At 39.6% G+C, this 18,185-nt stretch overlaps 1 protein-coding gene and 1 long non-coding RNA gene across 2 annotated transcripts; one reads left to right on the plus strand and one right to left on the minus strand.

The window, feature by feature from the left end:
* Positions 1-1,981: 1,981 nt before the first annotated feature.
* LOC124377843 lies at positions 1,982-5,596 on the plus strand. The gene is made up of 3 exons (XR_006924120.1): positions 1,982-2,040; positions 2,789-2,927; positions 5,467-5,596. It is a non-coding gene; the product is annotated as an uncharacterized LOC124377843 (long non-coding RNA).
* On the minus strand, positions 4,034-15,700 carry LOC124377842. Its single transcript, XM_046837153.1, has 8 exons — positions 15,632-15,700; positions 9,835-9,915; positions 8,445-8,478; positions 6,367-6,565; positions 5,740-5,884; positions 5,398-5,569; positions 4,721-4,821; positions 4,034-4,512 (listed from the first exon to the last, which is right to left on the minus strand). Exons 4-8 carry the CDS (start codon positions 6,435-6,437, stop codon positions 4,327-4,329), a joined length of 675 nt encoding a protein of 224 aa, XP_046693109.1. The 5' UTR covers positions 6,438-6,565; positions 8,445-8,478; positions 9,835-9,915; positions 15,632-15,700; the 3' UTR covers positions 4,034-4,326.
* Between the last annotated feature and the right edge of the window lie 2,485 nt (positions 15,701-18,185).

Raw genomic sequence — 18,185 nt, forward strand, 5'->3', positions numbered from 1 at the left:
GAGGTTCCACTGTAAAACGCTATGGAGGACAACACTGCTGACACCGAGACATAAAAAAGCAAGACTACAGTTTGCCGAAATGTACTTGAGTAAGCCAAAATCCTTCTTGGAAAATGTCTTGTGGACAGATGAGACCAAGATATAGCTTTTTGGTAAAGCACATCATTCTACTGTTTACCAAAAATGGAATGAGGCCTACAAAAAAAAGAACACAGTACCTACAGTCAAATATGGTGGAGGTTCAAAGATGTTTTGGGGTTGTTTTGCTGCCTCTGGCACTGGGGGCCTTGAGTGTGTGCAAGGCATCATGAAATCTGAGGATTACCAAAGGATTTTGGGGCGTAGTGTAGGGCCCAGTGTCAGAAAGCTGGGTTTGTGTTCGAGATCTTGGGTCTTCCAGCAGGACAATGACCCCAAACATACTTCAAAAAGCACCCAGAAATGGATGGCAACAAAGTGCTAGTTAAAATATAGTTTATTTTAATCGGTTTGGTCATACAATATGCTTTTTATACTCAATATTTCTCCATTTGGAACTCAATAACTAAATACTGTATGGTTGTAGGGTGTGATTTTGTAAGTACAAACTAATGATTTTCTGTTGCATTGATGGGAACCGTTGTGCTCTGTGCTGCTCAGTGAGACACATGTGGAAACTCCAACCTGAACCACTCAAATTCAATATAGGCTTGACTACAGTATACAGTTAGTGGCTGAATAAGTATGAGATACAACAGAAAAACAACAGTGCAAGGAGGTAAAGAAAACAAAATAATTACAAATGAAGTTAAATGGAATGACTTTAAGGGTAGTAGATGCATTACTTGTCAGGAAGTCTCATGAGGGTTGTATTCTGTAATTTTGTCAGGTTTTGAGGTGTTTTGCTTCTGTAGTATCTCCCGTCACTGATGTTTCAGAAAAATTACAGATTATTTCCTGTGTTAGTTACCCTTCTTTAATTTACCACAAAGATCACACAGCTGCAGTTTCTGATAATAAAACTAGTTTCTACTGTCTGAATTTCAAAATTACAACCAAATTAACATTCATGGTTTATTTTTTTTCATTTCTACTGACAAGATACAGCAGAGAAGTGCACAGTGTCCAGTTACACTATACTGCCAAAAGTATTGGGTCACCTGATCCTTCCTGATATAGGGGGTTCTTTTCAGGGGGCACGGAAAATACAGACTTTAATAAAAAGCAAACTAAGCAATGAGGCAAGTCAAAAACAAAGTCGAATAAAACAGTCCAGGGTCAAAACACAGGCAAACATGCAGGCTGAGATCCAAACAAATCCAAAAACAGTCCAAAACCAAAAGCCAGCAAAACAGAACATGGAAGGACAGAGCAGACACAAAAACCAGAAAAAAACAACAGTCCAGAGTCCAAAGCAGGAGCAGTACAGGGGTCAGGGTCAAGGTCAGGGTGTGAAAGGAATAATCTAGAGGACTAGGAAGCCAGTTTAAAAAAAAAAAAAAAATTATTAATAATAAAAAGAATAATAATCTGGCCTCGAGATAAAGTCTAGATGCCCTTATAAACCGGGTGGCGCTGGAAAAACAGCAAGATGGCCGCCGACCCGGAAGTGGGCGCCGTCTGCCCGGAAAATCCTGACAAAAACGTCTTTAGATGCGCTATTATAAAATTTTGCTTTCACTTGAACTTGGAAACCTGTTCCTGTGCACAAAGTGGGTTCATTGGAAGAGAGAGATCTTTAGTGCTCTGATCTCATCCCTATTGAACACCTTTAGGATGAATGTGAACGCACCCCAGTCACTCTGTATTCCGCTCTGACTGACTGCTGCTACAGCACCAGTAGTTCCTGAGGCAGCGCATTAATATTGAACGGTGATTAACGTGACTAGAACTACTTTTGAGTGCAACGATTTGAATGCACACCTTCAGCCAATCAGTATTCATTCGCACCTCGATATAAAAATGTGCGTGAAAAATTAGATCTTATTGCTCTGAGGTTGATTGATTGAGTGCTTCAGATTTTACAGTCTCGACTGGAACACTTCCTTTTCCATTAAAAGGGTATGTTTTTAAAGTTTACATAAAATGACACTTTTGTATGGTTGAATTAAAAATACAGTTGTTAAAAAAAAAAATACACGTTTGGACGGTAAATTCATTATTAGCAGGTAGCTTCGGATTTAAATGAACCAGTAATGAGTTAAACCGAAATAAAGTACATTTTACACATAAAAAATTGGCAAATTGTTAGTTTTTAATGTCATATTTTTTATATTTCGTTTCATATAAATGTTTTTCTCGTGAGGTATTTTCTTTTGCACATATGTCTTACTGATGTTAACGATTTAGCTTATATTTATTTAAGAAATAATTTCAAGTTTAATGGCTTTGTTACTTTTGAAGCTATTATGTATATTTTTGGGGAATATTTGTGACGATATGAATATTTGGAGAAGCTGAAGCTCTGTGAGGAAACAACACAAGATGGCGCCGTGTTTCTAGAAGATTCTAAGGGGGTGTGCGCGCGCTATTTTGTCTGAAATGAATTGTACAAGATACAGAAATAATCACATTATTGTTTTGTGTGTCTGATTTACATGTTGGTAACAAATTTATAAAGTTCAGTAATTAATCAACCTATTAACTAATGATGCTCTGATCATTTCTCCACATTACTGCAGCTGTACAGTAGGTTTTAGCAAATATATATGTCTAGTTTTTACTCATTTCGAGCTGTAAGTGTGTTCATCTAATGCCAGATAATATTTTACATGTTCACCTACATCTGTTTTTGTGGAAATTAATCCAGATGTTCCAAAAGGGTTCTCCAGGTGTTTCATCCTTGAAAGATGATTCTGACCAGTATCATCACATTCTTCAAAGGTAGGTTACTGGCCTCCACCAGAAGTTCCAAGCTCGAAGCACCAGGTTCCTAGTGTTCTTCCAAGGTAGGATGCAACTCTTTACATACACTTCTCTACACATCTGTATTCTTCTCTTACGGATGAGATGTAATTTCATATTCACCAGAGGTTTATACAATCCATCATAACAATCATGTGTATCTATTTTAATGTAAAAAAAAAATTGTTTTTTGCTTATGCCTTCAAATCACTCGACATTCACTGAAATCACATTAATATGAGCATTAACTGTAGCACTGAACCGCATGAACATAAATATAACAAATCACTAGTTTAATCTAATGACGTTTACTCTCCTTACTTTACAGATCAGAAAATAGATTTTATTATTCAGCCTGTGCTATCATTATTATTATTTTATTATTTTATTTTATTTTTTACATTTTTTAACATTGTCATTGTGTGTGAAGAGTAAATTGTCCATAATTCAAGCCACAATTTACTTATTTACTCCCAATACGTCTCTGAATGTGTAAAAAGTTTCAGGTAAGTTTGTAAGGTAAGTTACATCATATTAAACATAGAAATTATCCACAGTTGGATACCAATGGAGCATTACCCGGTTTCGCGCACACACACACACACACACACACACACACACACACACACACACACACACACACACACAAAACAATAACCATTACCAAATGCACGTTTAAACTTTACATGAGTATTATTTGTTTGTGTAATTTATGATTTAATGGTTTTGTAAATGCTAAAAAATCTTCAAAATAATACAAAATGCAGAAAACAATTTCAAACCAATGAAAAATGAAAAGCGGTTAATTCTGATTATTTTGTGGCTGATCAGCTACACTGAATTTCTGTACACATGTGGCTTCTTGGTAATTATTTTACTTATTTAACTTTAATGGGAGCAGTAGATATTTTTATTGTGTGTTAATCATAATTATCATAGATATAAAAAGAGGCGTTGTACTGAAAGTTGGTTTAATAATTATACTTTATACATTTTAAAACATCACATACATGACACTGCACTAATGTATTGAAATTCTTGAATACAGCCATAAAATCTAAAAGCAGCATAAGGTACGTCTGTTAATTTCTCAAATCTTTCTGCATAATTATACAGAGTTTAAAATACACCTGGTGACACATAAATTATATATGATTGAAAATGTCTTTATTATCGGTTTACATCTCATACATGGTGGATAAAGATGGCAATTTTCTTAAAACATGGAGAACCGCAGACAAATGGAGTAAAACATGTAAACTGTAAGGTGTTTATTTGCATGGAATTATTCATAATATCACAAACCTGATAAATACTTTAATTTTACATTATACTTAATGTAGCAATGCAACATTGGTAAATTTTTTTCCACTTATATATACTGTACCTAATCCTAAACTCAGTGTTGTAATATTGTCATTGAGGTTTTGGAATCTTGAGTTATTAAGATTCATCATGGGAATTAGGAGCTTTTTTCTTCATTGCATCGTAGGCAATGTTCACAATTTGATCAAGTGCCTTGAGAATCAGAGCATCCATGTCATTATTTGTGTCCATCTCCTCATGGTAGTTTTTCACTGGGAAAATGTGATTCATTGGAACACCAACCAGATTCCTACACACTTCCATCTGGAAAAATACAAACATATAACAACTGATGCCAAAGGCCAGTGAAGGATTTCCATAATTGTTTTACTCACTTTCACACTTGATCAAAGAATAACATTTCTTTTTTTCTCTTTAATTTTTAATATAAAATAAAGCTTACTTCAGATGTGGTTAAATAAAATAAATATGGTATTTGTTGGATAAATTTTTTTTTTTAAATTACAGTTACCTTTTCTTTGATCTTCTTGCTGGTGTATATCTTCCTTAAGTCACCATGAACCAGTGGGCATGCTAAATCTGGTTTTGTCATGATTATTGCTTGAGGAATGTCTAAATGATACAACACAAGATGCAACATGAACAACTTTCTATGGAAACCTTTTATAGACAGTATTGCAAATGTGTACTGAGTTCTATATTCACAGTACAGCACAATTAGCAAGGATTTAAGTTCAGAAGTTTGAGAAGAGTTGTGTATGTATTTTCTTTTGTGTGATTTTGTTTGAGTGATGAGCAGCTTTAATTTCAGCAGCATTTTGAATAGCTTACAATGCTCATATTACATTAACTGACTTTAATGTCAAATGTTAACTATCAAAGAATGTCTTTCAAAAGATATGAATTAACATAAAATAGGATGGAAAGATACCAATGCTTCATAAAAACTTGCATATTATTTTTATTGAATAACATTCTTAATAATGAATCACTTGTGTGAAACCTGTATTAAATGAGTTGTTTTGCTAAACATTTAATTAATTTTCTTTATTTTATTTTCATTTGTATTTCTCTCCGTTATTGCAGGACATTAAACGCATAGTAAAATTTTGAGTAAACTATGAGGGGAAAACCTGCATGATGAGTAGTTTTCCTATAGAAAATCTAAAGAAGACCAGCTAGACTTACCCAATCTTGCAGCTGCCTCCCGTATACTTCTCATCTTCCTAATGACCTCCGATGACATTTGTGTTACAGTGTTTGCTGCCATGATGTTCACAAGGCAGTAGATTTGATCGTCAAGACTTGGGTTGCTTCTGTAGCCAGGGCTGTTCATACACTCTGTTGATTTGTTCTCAAACTAAATGTGTTTATTGTGGGGCAGGAGGCAAAAAAAAATGGATCTGTTTAAATAGAGCAACTAATAATAATAATAATAATAATAAAAAAATTTCTCGGTAGCAACTTTAACTATAATAGTCCAAAATGCAATGTTTTTAATTAATATAATTTAAAAATGTATTTTCTCACATCGTATCCTTCCTGGAGGAAGCCCCTTAAAGCATTGATAATGTCCTGTGAATGTGCCAGCATCACCTGTTTCCAGTCCCATAACATCATTGAAAACGAAAGGCAGAGGTGACCCATCTTTTCCTTCAATGGGACAGGTTTTGTACTGCATACATAAAGATATTAGTTGTTCGATGCATAATTTTTTTTAAGTATTATATACTTTAACAATGTCTTCTAGTATGCATATGCCTTAAGTGTGGAATTAATAAAGACTGAAAATTACAATCATGTACAAATTAACCATGTCTTATCCTGTCTCCTTTTCTTTATCATTTACTTAGAGGTGTAGTAGTTATAGGTTTAGTATGAGACTGGGGGTAAAATTACAAAAACTTCCTTTTATAAATTTTTTACAATTCGCTAACATTGCTGAAGTAGCTCATTAAGTGCATCTTCAGATGCAGCATCTGTTTCCTCTGCATTGCAAAGATGAATTTCTTGGGAACAGTCAGTACTCGGTTTTATTCCAACTGACTTTGTCCCATCTTTTCCATATTTTATATATTTAATATATAATAAATAACATTATATATTTAATACATTTTGTATACAATTTTTTTTCTTTAAAATGTGATAAATACTTACTTTTTTTGTGAAACTCGTTCCCCCAGTTGCACCAGCAAGAGAAAGTGAGGTGATTCTTCCTTGAAAAGCATTATTGACTGAATTTATAAAGCTGGATTTTCCTGCACCAACATCACCAACAAGCAGAATTCTGATAAACTGAACACTTGACTGGTTGATGTTGAAGTTCCTCAGTTTCTTTTCAAGTTCATCTTTATTACTAGTAAAAGATAAATCACATGGAGTTTTAATGAAGGATAAAACAATATTTGGAATGTTCAAGTGAGTTCTGTAGTGTAAATACACAGACTTGTTATGCAAGTAGATGGATGTATATCCATTCTAAAACCTATATTCAAAAGCAGACTGAAGTTTGATAAATCCCTAGTATTTTGGAGGAGGTCTCTTTTGGTCATAAGAAGCCAATCTCTGTCATTTTTGGAGAAAAAATTGTAATCTTAATCTGAGGAGCACCATTTTAGCTGTGTAAATTGTATGGGTTAAACTGACCAGTGCACCTGTTATATTGCTCCTTGTGCATTATATCCCCAAAACCTGTTTACCAATTCATTTACATTGTTACACTGCTAATCCCAGCATACAGGCCAATCAACAGTCGTTCAAGACCAGCTCGAAAACAGGTGAGAACCTGGCCAGCAGGATCCATGTCTGCTCTTCAGGACTGCTTTGAATGCACTGACTGGGACATTTTTTTGAAGGCTGCAACCAACAGAGACTTCACTGACTTGAAAGAGCACACACAATCAGTGACCAGCTACATCCAAGTGCATACAAGTGCATGGAGGACGTGACCATTTTCAAGACCTCCACAACACGCTCCAAGCAGAAGCTGTTGATGAAGCTGCAGGCGTTACTAAAGTCTAGAGACTTTGCCTTCAGAGAAGTGGACAAGACTGCCTTAAGATCAGCAAGGGCCAAACTGTCCTGAGCCATCGGAGAGGTGAGCGTGTACACAAAGAGAATCCACAGCCACTTTCAGGACAGCGGAGACACCTGGCGCATGCGATGGCATGTTTAACATTAATGAATTGCATGTCTTTACTGACCTCTTTAACATCTCACTGAGCAGAGCAGTTATTCCCATGTTCCTTAACCCAACGACCATCATCCCAGTGCCAAAGAATTCTACAGTCTCTGGCCTCAGTGACTATCGTCCCGTTACACTCGCCCATTGTGCACACGCCTACACCATACTACATATCTCTGTTTTCTCTATAAACCATTAAGGCATGGACTTCAAGAACACTCACTCATGCAAGGTCTTTATGTATCTGAATTTGTCCAGCACCACTGCAAAGATGCTTGAGCAGACTGAGATCTAGAAAATTTGAAGGCACCGTGAATGTCATTCCCTTAAGTCATGTTTCTTAAAAATTCCACAAAAAATCCTGTTGAAAGAGACCCAGCAGGACATCTGTTTTGATGTACATGAGTTAGAATGGGCACTATTTACATGTGAGATCTTCAACATCTCCCTGCGCAGCAACGATGTTCCTACGTGCCTCAAGACGACGACCATCGTCCCCTGTGCCGAAGAATTATTCTGTTTCCTGTCTCAATCACTATCGTCCCATCGCGCTCACACCCATCGTGATGAAGTGCTTCGAGAAACTCGTCATGAGGCACAAGACACAGCTACCACCCTCACTGGACCCCATGCAGTTTGTGCACCGCCCAAACCGTTCCACGGACGATGCCATCATCACAACCCTCCATCTGGCCCTCACCCACCTGGATAATGACGACACATATGTACGAATGCTGTTCATAGACTTCAGTTCAGCATGCAACACAATCATCCATCAGCACCTGATTGAGAAGCTGACCCTACTGGGTCTGATTGGCGCAAACTAGTTCTGCAGCAGCACAAGGAGTCCTGAAAGTGATAGTTTTGTCCCTGATCACAACATCGAGTCTGTCTGGGATTACATGAAGAAACGGAAGGATTTGAGGTAGCGTACATCCACAGATGTGTGATTAGTTCAAGATGTTTGGGAAAACCTAGATGAGTTGATATGAATATGTTTGCTTAAATGACAAAATGGTTACTTTTTTTTATTGAAATCAATGCAACTTACCCCCAATGCATATTCCTCCATGGTCTATCAAACTCTTTAAAAACAAAAAACAAATTTGATGGCTATTGTTTTTGTTAGAGAAACAGTGTTCAGTATATTTGTGAGGAAGTTTAAAAAATGCTTTTTTTTTTTTTTTACACGTATACAATTTGTGGCTGCATTTTTTCTCATTTACAGCAGAGACAGTGACTCTAATAAAAAAATCTATCTTAAAAAAACCCTTAAATGATCAACACAGAAACAGGTTGTGTTAATTCTAGACTGTGCTTTTTACAGTTTGTCATATCCCTCACTTTTTAAATTATTCACTCCTACACTTACACTCTCATAATTAGAATAAAAGATGTACTAGAACAAAGATGGGCAAACCTTTTGACTCGCAGGCCACAATGGGTTCTAAAATTTGACAGAGGGGCCGGGAGTGTGTGTGTGTGTGTGTGTGTGTGTGTGTGTGTGTGTCTTGGTAACATAAGAGATTTGGCAAATTCACTTTCATCAAGTGCCAAAAAAGATCAACAACTTGATCTTTTTTTTGCCGGTGCATCAATAAATACAGCAGAAAAACTCAAGTTCAGATTCAGTAGGAACAGTGTTGTTGAACTCCTTATTTTATCAGTTCATCAAAGTCTGGAGTAAGTTTTGTTGTGGAAATTCTTAGGATAGATCCGAGGTGTTGGTCAGGATCTGGAGGGGCTTTGTTGATGTTCATGACGCTGAATGTCTGCCCACATACGTAGGTCGAACCAAACAAAGTCAGCATCTTCTGTGCCGTCTTCCGGAGGTTTGGGAACATGGCTTCGTTAAGTGAAGCATAAAAGTCATTCAGTTTAAGAGAGCTGAACTTCTCCTTTAAGACGGAGTCAGACTGAAGATCGATCAGTTCCAATTGCACTTCTTGTGTTGGGGTTTCAGGATCTTGGGACAGGGGACCAGTTGAAAAGTGCAAAGTGACGGCTGATATTGTAACCCGCAACAGTTTCTTGGCATATTAGGCATACAGCCTTTGATCAAACTTCAGTGAAAAAATACTTTGTTGTCCGCTCCGTATTAAACACTCTGCGCTCACGATCCACTTTTCTTTGATAAGATCATTTTTGCAAAAGGGCTCATAAGAGAAGAGAGTAATACACGTGAACAAGGTCAATGTAGCTGAAGTGCGACATCTTTAGGGAAAACGTGGGCATTACAGGGGAAAGGTAAATTGAACAAGGTTTACCCGTACCTATTTTAATAGAATTTAGTCACGTTTGGCGGGCCAGATTAATAAACCCAACGGGCTGTAGTTTGCCCATGTCTGTACTAGACCCAAGTAATTAAATAAGCAGTTTTAGTCTGTTTTATTTGCTGACTTCTAACAGATTGTGTCTGTCCTGTTCCTCACTTCACTTACCTGGAGGTGGAGGTGGAGGTGGCAGCCTGGGCGCGGGTGCAGATTGTCCCATATTAATCAAATGATTCAAAGTAAACAATCCTGCAAAGAAAAAAGAGAATATAGAAAGTTTTTAAATGCCGGTTTCCAAAAAATGTACATCATTTTCTATAAAAATGTTATTCATGTGTTTTAAAAATACAAATATTCATTTCAAAAATTGCCCGATCTTAGCTTGAATTATATTTACAAATCTGCCTGATCATTTTAGATTTCTGCCTGTTTATATTTTAATAACTGCTTGCATCCCCTTTTGATGTTGTGTGTTCTGCACACATTCATGCACAAAAATGTGAAGGTTTACTTTGCCATTAAAATGGATGTGGTCGTTAAGCACAGGATAATCTTCATGCCTGTGCAGGACTCTGTTTCCCACAGTGCAGCTCAGTATAGTGGCCTGTTTCAACTGCAAGTTTTTATGCAGTTCTGGTTTTGTTATGAGAGTCTACTGGACTCTACGCAGGATCATGCTCATTCTTTCAAAGCTCTTTGGCATAGCTAGTCAGTGGGCAGGGCTTCTGGATAACCTAAGGTTAATGCTGGCACTGTGGATTGGGTTTGACAGTCTGCTCATTTAGGTTTTTTGGCCAAAACGGCATGAGTCTAACCTGATTGCTCTCTTTTCCTCATAACACAGCAGAAAAGTTCTATCAGGCTCATCAATAAATAAAAAAATTAAACCTCACTAATGAGGCAAACCCTTTCTACATAACGCTGCATGCCTGCTCCACACCTGCGGTTGACTGTGTGGCTTCTTGTTCTTCTTTGCCTACAACCCATGTTTCACTGGCTACAACACCAGCCCATCCTGGCAGTGTGCTTTTGTACTTATGTTCCATGTCTTTTAGTTTTGGTTTGTGATGTGTCTTTGTTCATGTCATTTCTCCACCCCATCTTTGGTCTTTGTATTCATGTCTTTTTTTCATAGCTGTTCCTAATGATTAAATGATTGAAATCTCCATCTTTAGCTTTTTGTGTTTGTAAATAACGTCTTTCATAGCAACTACAAAGTGACTACCTATAGCTACTGGTTTTTACAGCTATGATCTTGCTTTCAGTCTCACTGTTTGCCCTTGTGTTTGGATTGGATTATAGCAACAGTTATGGTATACCTGGATTATGGTAACGATTCTGCCTTGATTTGGATTATCAAGTCAAGTCAAGAGGCTTTTTATTGTCATTTTTACTATACACAGTGGTACACAGTAAAAACGAAACAATGTTCCTCCGGAACCCTGGTGCTACACTAAACAACAAAACAACAGCAGCATAGAGCTACAACACAAACATAAAGTGCATCGAGTGCAACCTGTTGCAAACAGTGCAAACAAAAGAACAGTACAGACAGACAGTGCAGACAGACAACACAAGACAAGACAAAAGACAAAAAAACAAGTATAGTGCCGACTAGTAAACCTGCTGTATACTTGAATATACAGTACTGTGTAAGGAGAAATGTAAAAACTATACCCAGGAGAGAATACAAACAGAACAGAACAATGTAGTGCAAAAAAACAGCAGCAAGGAGGTGCAAAGACAGCATGAAACATTCTACTGAATACAAGGTGCGAGTATAAATAATAATAAATAGATAAGTGGTGGTGGAGTGGATCGAGATGAGTGATGATTGTGTTTAGTCCAGGTTGTACAGTTCGGTAACACACATTTGAGTGAGTGTGTGTGTGTGAGTGAGTGTGTGTGTGAGTTCTGTTTCAGTTCTTTGTGTTGAGAAGGCTGATGGCTTGTGGAAAGAAACTGTTACACAGTCTTGTTGTGACGGGCCGAATGCTTCGGAACCGTTTTCCTGATGGTAGGAGTGTGAAAAGTGTGTGTGTGACGGGTGTGTGTGATCTTCCACAATGCTGTGTGCTTTGCGGATGCAGCGTGTAGTGTAAATGTCCATGATAGAGGGGAGAGAGACTCCGATGATCTTCTCAGCTGTCCTCACTATCCTCTGTAGGGTCTTGCGATCCGAAACCAGGCAGTGATGCAGCTGCTCAGGATGCTCTCAATGGTCCCTCTGTAGAACATGGACAGGATAGGGGGAGGGAGGTGGGTTTTCCTCAGCCTTCTCAGGAAGTAGAGACGCTGCTGGGCTTTCTTGGTGATGGAGCTGGTGTTAAGTGACCAGGTGAGGTTGTCTGCCAGATGAACACCAAGGAATTTGGTGCTCTTGACGATCTCCACAGAGGATCCATCGATAATCAGTGGAGATTGGTCACTCTGTGCTCGCCTGAAGTCCACAACCATCTTTTTCATTTTGTCCACTTTCAGAGACAGGTTGTTTGCTCCACACCAGGCAGTTAACCGTTGCACCTCTTCTCTATATGCTGACTCGTCGTTCTTGCTGATTAGACCCACCACGGTCGTGTCATCAGCAAACTTGATGATATGATTTGAGCTGTGTGTTGGTGCACATTCGTGAGTCAGCAGAGTGAACAGCAGTGGACTGAGCACACAGCCCTGAGGGGCTCCAGTGCTCAGTGTGGTGGTGCTGGAAATGCTGTTCCCGATCCGGACTGCCTGAGGTCTCCCAGTCAGGAAGTCCAGGATCCAGTTGCAGAGAAAGGTGTTCCGGCCCAGAAGGTTCAACTTCTCGATCAGGTGCTGAGGAATGATTGTGTTGAATGCTGAGCTGAAATCAATGAACAGCATTCGTACATATGAGTCCTTGTTATCCAGGTGGGTGAGGGCCAGATGGAGGGTTGTGGAGATGGCATCGTCCGTGGAACGGTTTGGACGATACGCAAACTGCATGGAGTCCAGGGAGGGTGGAAGCTGTGTCTTGATGTACCTCATGACGAGCCTCTCGAAGCACTTCATCATGATGGGAGTGAGCGTGACGGGACGATAGTCATTGAGGCAGGAGACAGTCGATTTCTTTGGCACAGGAACAATGGTCGTTGCCTTGAGGCACGTGGGAACAACGTTGCTGCTCAGGGAAATGTTTAAGATGTCAGTGAAGACATCTGCTAGTTGTTCTGCACATTCCCTGAGCACTCTGCCAGGAATGTTGTCAGGTCCAGCAGACCTCCGTGGGTTAACTCTGCATAAAGTTTTCCTCACTTCAGCTGTTGTTAGACAGAGCACCTGGTCAGTGGGAGGAGGGATGGTCTTCCTCGCCACCACATTGTTCTGTACCTCAAACCGCGCGTAGAAGTCGTTCAGCGCATCTGGGAGGGAGGCGTCACGGTCACAAGCAGGTGATGTGGTCTTGTAATTCGTGATCGCCTGGATGACCTGCCACATGCGCCAAGTGTCTCCACTGTCCTGGAAGTGGTCGTGGATTTTCTTCGCGTGTGCGCGCTTCGCCTCTCTGATGGCACGAGACAGTTTGGCCCTTGCTGTTTTTAAAGCCGTCTTGTCCCCTGTTCTGAAGGCAGAGTCTCTTTGTTTCAGCAGCGCACATTTGCAGTCATCCACGGCTTCTGGTTGGAGCGTGTAGTGATGGACTTGGAGATGGTCACATCGTCAACGCACTTGCTGATGTAGCAGGTCACTGATGACGTGTACTCCTCTAAGTTGATGGAATCGCCGTTGGTTGCAGCCTCTCTAAACATGTGCCAGTCAGTGCACTCAAAACAGTCCTGAAGAGCAGAAGTAGCTCCTTCTGGCCAGGTTTTCACCTGTTTCAGAACTGGTTTAAAGCGTCTGACGAGCGGTCTGTATGCTGGAATTAACATAACAGAGCAGTGGTCTGAGTATCCGAGATGGGGGCGGGGCTCCACACGATACGCGCCGGGGATGTTTGTGTAAACAAGATCCAGCGTGTTTGCTCCTTTGCGTGTTGCAAAGTCCACATGCTGATGGAGTTTAGGAAGCACAGTCTTGAGATTCGCATGGTTGAAATCTCCGGCAATAATAAACAATCCGTCGGGGTGAACATTCTGCAGGTCGCTAATAGCGCCGTAGAGTTCACTCAGTGCCTCCTTAGCATTAGCACTGGGAGGAATGTACACTCCGACGATGTAAACAGTGGTAAATTCCCGTGGTAAATAAAAAGGTCTGCATCTAACAGTCACAAACTCCACTAGCGATGAGCAGTAGCGTGAGACAAGCACAGAATTCTTACACCATTCCGTGTTGATATAAACACACGCCACCACCGCGAGTCTTACCGCACAGAGCTATTTATTGTAAAACACTGTTTATTGTAAAACACTGCAAAATGGCAGGTGCTCTGCACACGGCTGTCAGATGGTTGCTGAATCAGACATGGCTGGTGTCTGATAAGGAGAACAGTCGCTCCCCACCCTCCTGGAGTAGAGCGGAGCATATAAAAGGAGCTCCAAGAGACAGCAGGGTGGAGAACGTCTGGCTCCCCACTAACCTTAATACTAATGTACTTTCAGACATGCATAGAAAATTTGCTCGGGTCACTACGCTGATTTTCACTACGCTGATTTTCTTCAAGAGTTTGCTTGTTTTCTATCAGACCTCTTGATCAATTTTGATAAAGTGCTGCTTGTAGGTGATTTTATTATTCATGTAGATGATGCAAACGATGCCCTAGGATTATAATTTGTCGACTTATTAAACTCTTTTGGGGTTAAACAAAACGTCACCAGACCAACTCACCGTTTTAACCACAAACTAGACTTAATAATATCCCATGGAGCAGATGTCCCTGATATAGATATTTTACCTCAGAGTGATGACATCACAGACCATTACCTCATACTGTACACACTACCGGTAGAGCAGATTAGCCGTGTTTCACCACGTTATCAACCTGGTAGGACTATTGTTCCGACCACTAAGGACAGATTCATAAATAACCTGCCCGAACCATCTAGAGACGTACCAGTGCCAATTGGATCCCACTACATGTGTGGTTTTGACATTGGACCTCCTGGAGTGTTTAAAGGCTCTGGCATGGAGAAGCTGATGCTGGATCTGTGATGATCACAAATGTTGAGCTCAGTAGCTCCTAGTTTTATAACCTTAATGACTGTATAATACTGTAGAAAGAACATTACTTATAATCTTATACTCCAGTGCTCATGTTAGTTCTCACTCTCCAGTGTTCTGTATTGTTAAAAGATTTATGATCAAACTCTTGATGTCACCCAAATAAGGATGGTTTCCCCTTTTGAGTCTGGTTCCGTTTAAGGTTTTTTCCTCATATCTAAGGGAGTTTTCCTTGCCACAGTCGCCACGGCTGCTCATCAGGGATAAATGCACACCGTTCACCTTCACTGTTGATTTCTGTAAAGCTGCTTTGAGACAATGTCTGTTGTGAAAAGCGCAATAGAAATAAACTTGACTTGACTTAACCCTGGTTCTTTCTTAAACTCTAATATCAGCAATAATAGGAGTTCAACATAATCAAACACAACATTCCCTGAATTGTTCAAGACTATCTGCAGACCAGAGAACATAAACAAAAAGGTTTTGGTAACAGCAATTTAGTAATTTAATACCACATATTTTACAAATTTCCAGTTGTGGGTTATTGAACTGAAACTGTATCTACATTTACTGTCAGTGCAATGTCATAATGTACAATATTGTATCCAGCTGCAGCATTCATGGCAGTTATTTTTCTTAAGGAGGCAAAGATAAATTTTATTATTTGCTATTGTGTCTTAAATGTATGTTAGATACAGGTTGACAGGTTTCATTGACAGAACAAATACAAGAGTATGAAATCATCTTCACTGTAAAATATCTCTTAGAAATTGAACAAAGAAAACAATCACAAATACAGCATTTATTAGTTATTCTGTAATTAGAAATTAGTAAACAATGTACTTACTGTATATGGCTGAGCAGCTCCACTGTTAGTAACTCTTTCAGTTTGCAGTTTTATTGTATGTAATCTAGTAGTTTCCTCCTCCTTCTTCTTCTCCTCCTCCTCCTGCAGTAGTGCAGTCTCATCCTGCAGCACTCATCCTGCAGTCGTCCCCAACCCCCTTCCAGTTTTTCCTGGAATATGGACCATTTCCTGTAAATGGAAAGTGAAAGTAAAAGTACATTCTGTAAATTAAAATGAATTTAAGTTCAATTTATTTTTAAAAGAATTTAAATAGGAAATTAAGATTAATATTGATTATTATTTAATATGCGCAACCTCCAATTTGTTTCCAACCTTTTAGATATATTTACATACAGGAGCTGCAGAAAGTGTCTTCAGTGTGTCAGATAATACACCTGTATTCAGAGAAATGTTCTAGAAAACATATAACCAGGCACATGCATAAGACAATAAACCTGAGCAAAAAAAGACAAAATGAGACAAACTAAAGCTAATTTCTAAACATCTGCATCGGCATTGGCCAAAGAAAAACCCATATCAGTTGAGCTCTAGTTGAGACCATAAACAAAGCTGGATGCGTGGATTTTAAAATAAAGCTAACACCACATTGGCTTTCTTTACCCAGCATTTTCCCTTTCACTTTCCATTTCATTATGTCTTTTGCACCAAATTATATAATAGAATCGCTAACAGTATCTACGTATCAGTAACAGTATTGATAAAATGTAAATTATACCCATCCCTAGTCATAAGCTGACATACATGCAAAATAGTAATAATTATTACAATGATGCTTCATTGTTGTTAGATTGTTTTGTTTGACGTTAATGTGGTATACCGTAGTATTATTTACAAGCATTTCATAACTGTCAAAGGCTTTTATTGACAATTACATTAAGTTTATGCAAAAGTGTGGATGTTTGCCTCTGCAGTTCACCCTGACATGCTGTCGGTCATCTTCTGGGTCATATCCTGACTGATAGCAGCCCATTCTTGCATAATCAGTGCTTGTGTGGCGGGACGTTAATTAGACAGAAACTATAACTCAGCTGACTACGCCACCCTGTTAACAGGGAACACTATTATAGATTAATCATCTACAAAAGACACACAGGTACGTGGTTTCAATAAACAGAGGCAAGAGACGTGGATACCAAAGATACAAAAAAATGTTTTATTTCACAATAAATATGGGTATTACTTTTAAAACATGACTATGGGACTGGAATAAAATAGGCATAAAAACAAAAAGGAAACCGAGGCTTACCTAAAGCAGGTAAACTAGCTTAATGAGTATGCGGCTACTATATCGCCAGGAGCATAACGCCAAGTGCACAAAACGCACCACACACACACACACTCACACAAACACGGTAAGACCAAGCGTGAACACACTGCACCCTGTGATAGAGTCCCACCACCGCACGCCAAGGCCAACTAGCCGTCTGCCTGAAGCCTCGGTTCCTAAACAAACAAAGTAAAGTAAAACAAAAGCAAGAAACAAAGCATAAACAGAGCAAACAAGCATAAAGCTAGCAAAGCAAACAAAGCAAGCAAAAGCTAGCAAAGCAGACAAAGTTAAGTAAAACAAAAGCATACAAAGTTAAATAAAGCAAAGCAGAGTAAAAACAAAGCAGCAGCATCAAAGTACGTTGCCCCGCAGGCCGCACTGAATGACTCCTCTTAAAACTATTCCACCTTAATATTGTCGTTTCGACCACAAGTCCAGCCGCACAGGCAAATGGACATCAAACCGGCAAGAAGGCACAGGATTACGGCGGGTTCATGTTTAAAAGCAGTCGCCGAGCCACATGGAATGATTACACGTTGGAAACTGTGAGACAGGAAGAGTCTAAACCAGGAAGGGGCGGGCCTCGGGCAATGACACACAAGCGGTGATCACACAACATGGTGCATTAAAAGTCCCCTTTTATATAGTCTTGCATGTATCTGATTGGACAACTGATGCTTTCATGACAATTTAAAGGGACACCCACAGTTCGTCCCACTACAATCTACCCCCCACTGACGGATCGTCGCCCCGACGGTCCTACTACTAGGGTCAGGATTACCTAATCCCATGGCCTAAAAATGCCTGGCACCATGCCATGCATTTGCTGCTGGGAGCCCTCACCTGTCCCACCTACTGAACGGGGAAGATGGTGTACATTTGGATGTTGGCCCGCATTTGCACGTTTTGTCCTGCGTAACGCACCCTCATCCACCCTAACCAGGGCTTCAGGCTGTGGCTCCGGCAACATAGCTGTATCCCTAGCTGGAGCCTGTAATCCTGGCCAGTTAGCAGGAACGGGTCCCGTAACACTCACCCTCTCCTGTGGACCATGTTCCACCCCAGATGCCAGCCCACCAATTCTTAATTCGACATCAACTTGATCCCGTTCTTGGACCAAAGCTAATAAATCTACCTCATCCTCTTCCTCAGCTAACGATGATGTGCCCACAACTGGGTCAGGTAAAGGACTGCCATGGTTAGTACCAACTGTGTCCTTACAGACTCTTCTCTTTAGCAGTGAACGATGCACGTTCCTTACCT

This window comes from Silurus meridionalis, chromosome 24, assembly GCF_014805685.1.
Source record: "Silurus meridionalis isolate SWU-2019-XX chromosome 24, ASM1480568v1, whole genome shotgun sequence".
In the NCBI taxonomy this organism is placed as follows: domain Eukaryota; kingdom Metazoa; phylum Chordata; class Actinopteri; order Siluriformes; family Siluridae; genus Silurus; species Silurus meridionalis.

Excerpts from the sequence above, each read along its gene's own strand:
- LOC124377842 (XM_046837153.1), bottom strand. The coding sequence starts at position 6,437 with ATGCTTTTCAAGGAAGAATCACCTCACTTTCTCTTGCTGGTGCAACTG. Across the intron at positions 4,822-5,397 it reads GGAGGCAGCTGCAAGATTGG|ACATTCCTCAAGCAATAATC; the intron begins GTAAGTCTAGCT and ends TGTATCATTTAG. Across the intron at positions 4,513-4,720 it reads GCAAGAAGATCAAAGAAAAG|ATGGAAGTGTGTAGGAATCT; the intron begins GTAACTGTAATT and ends GTATTTTTCCAG.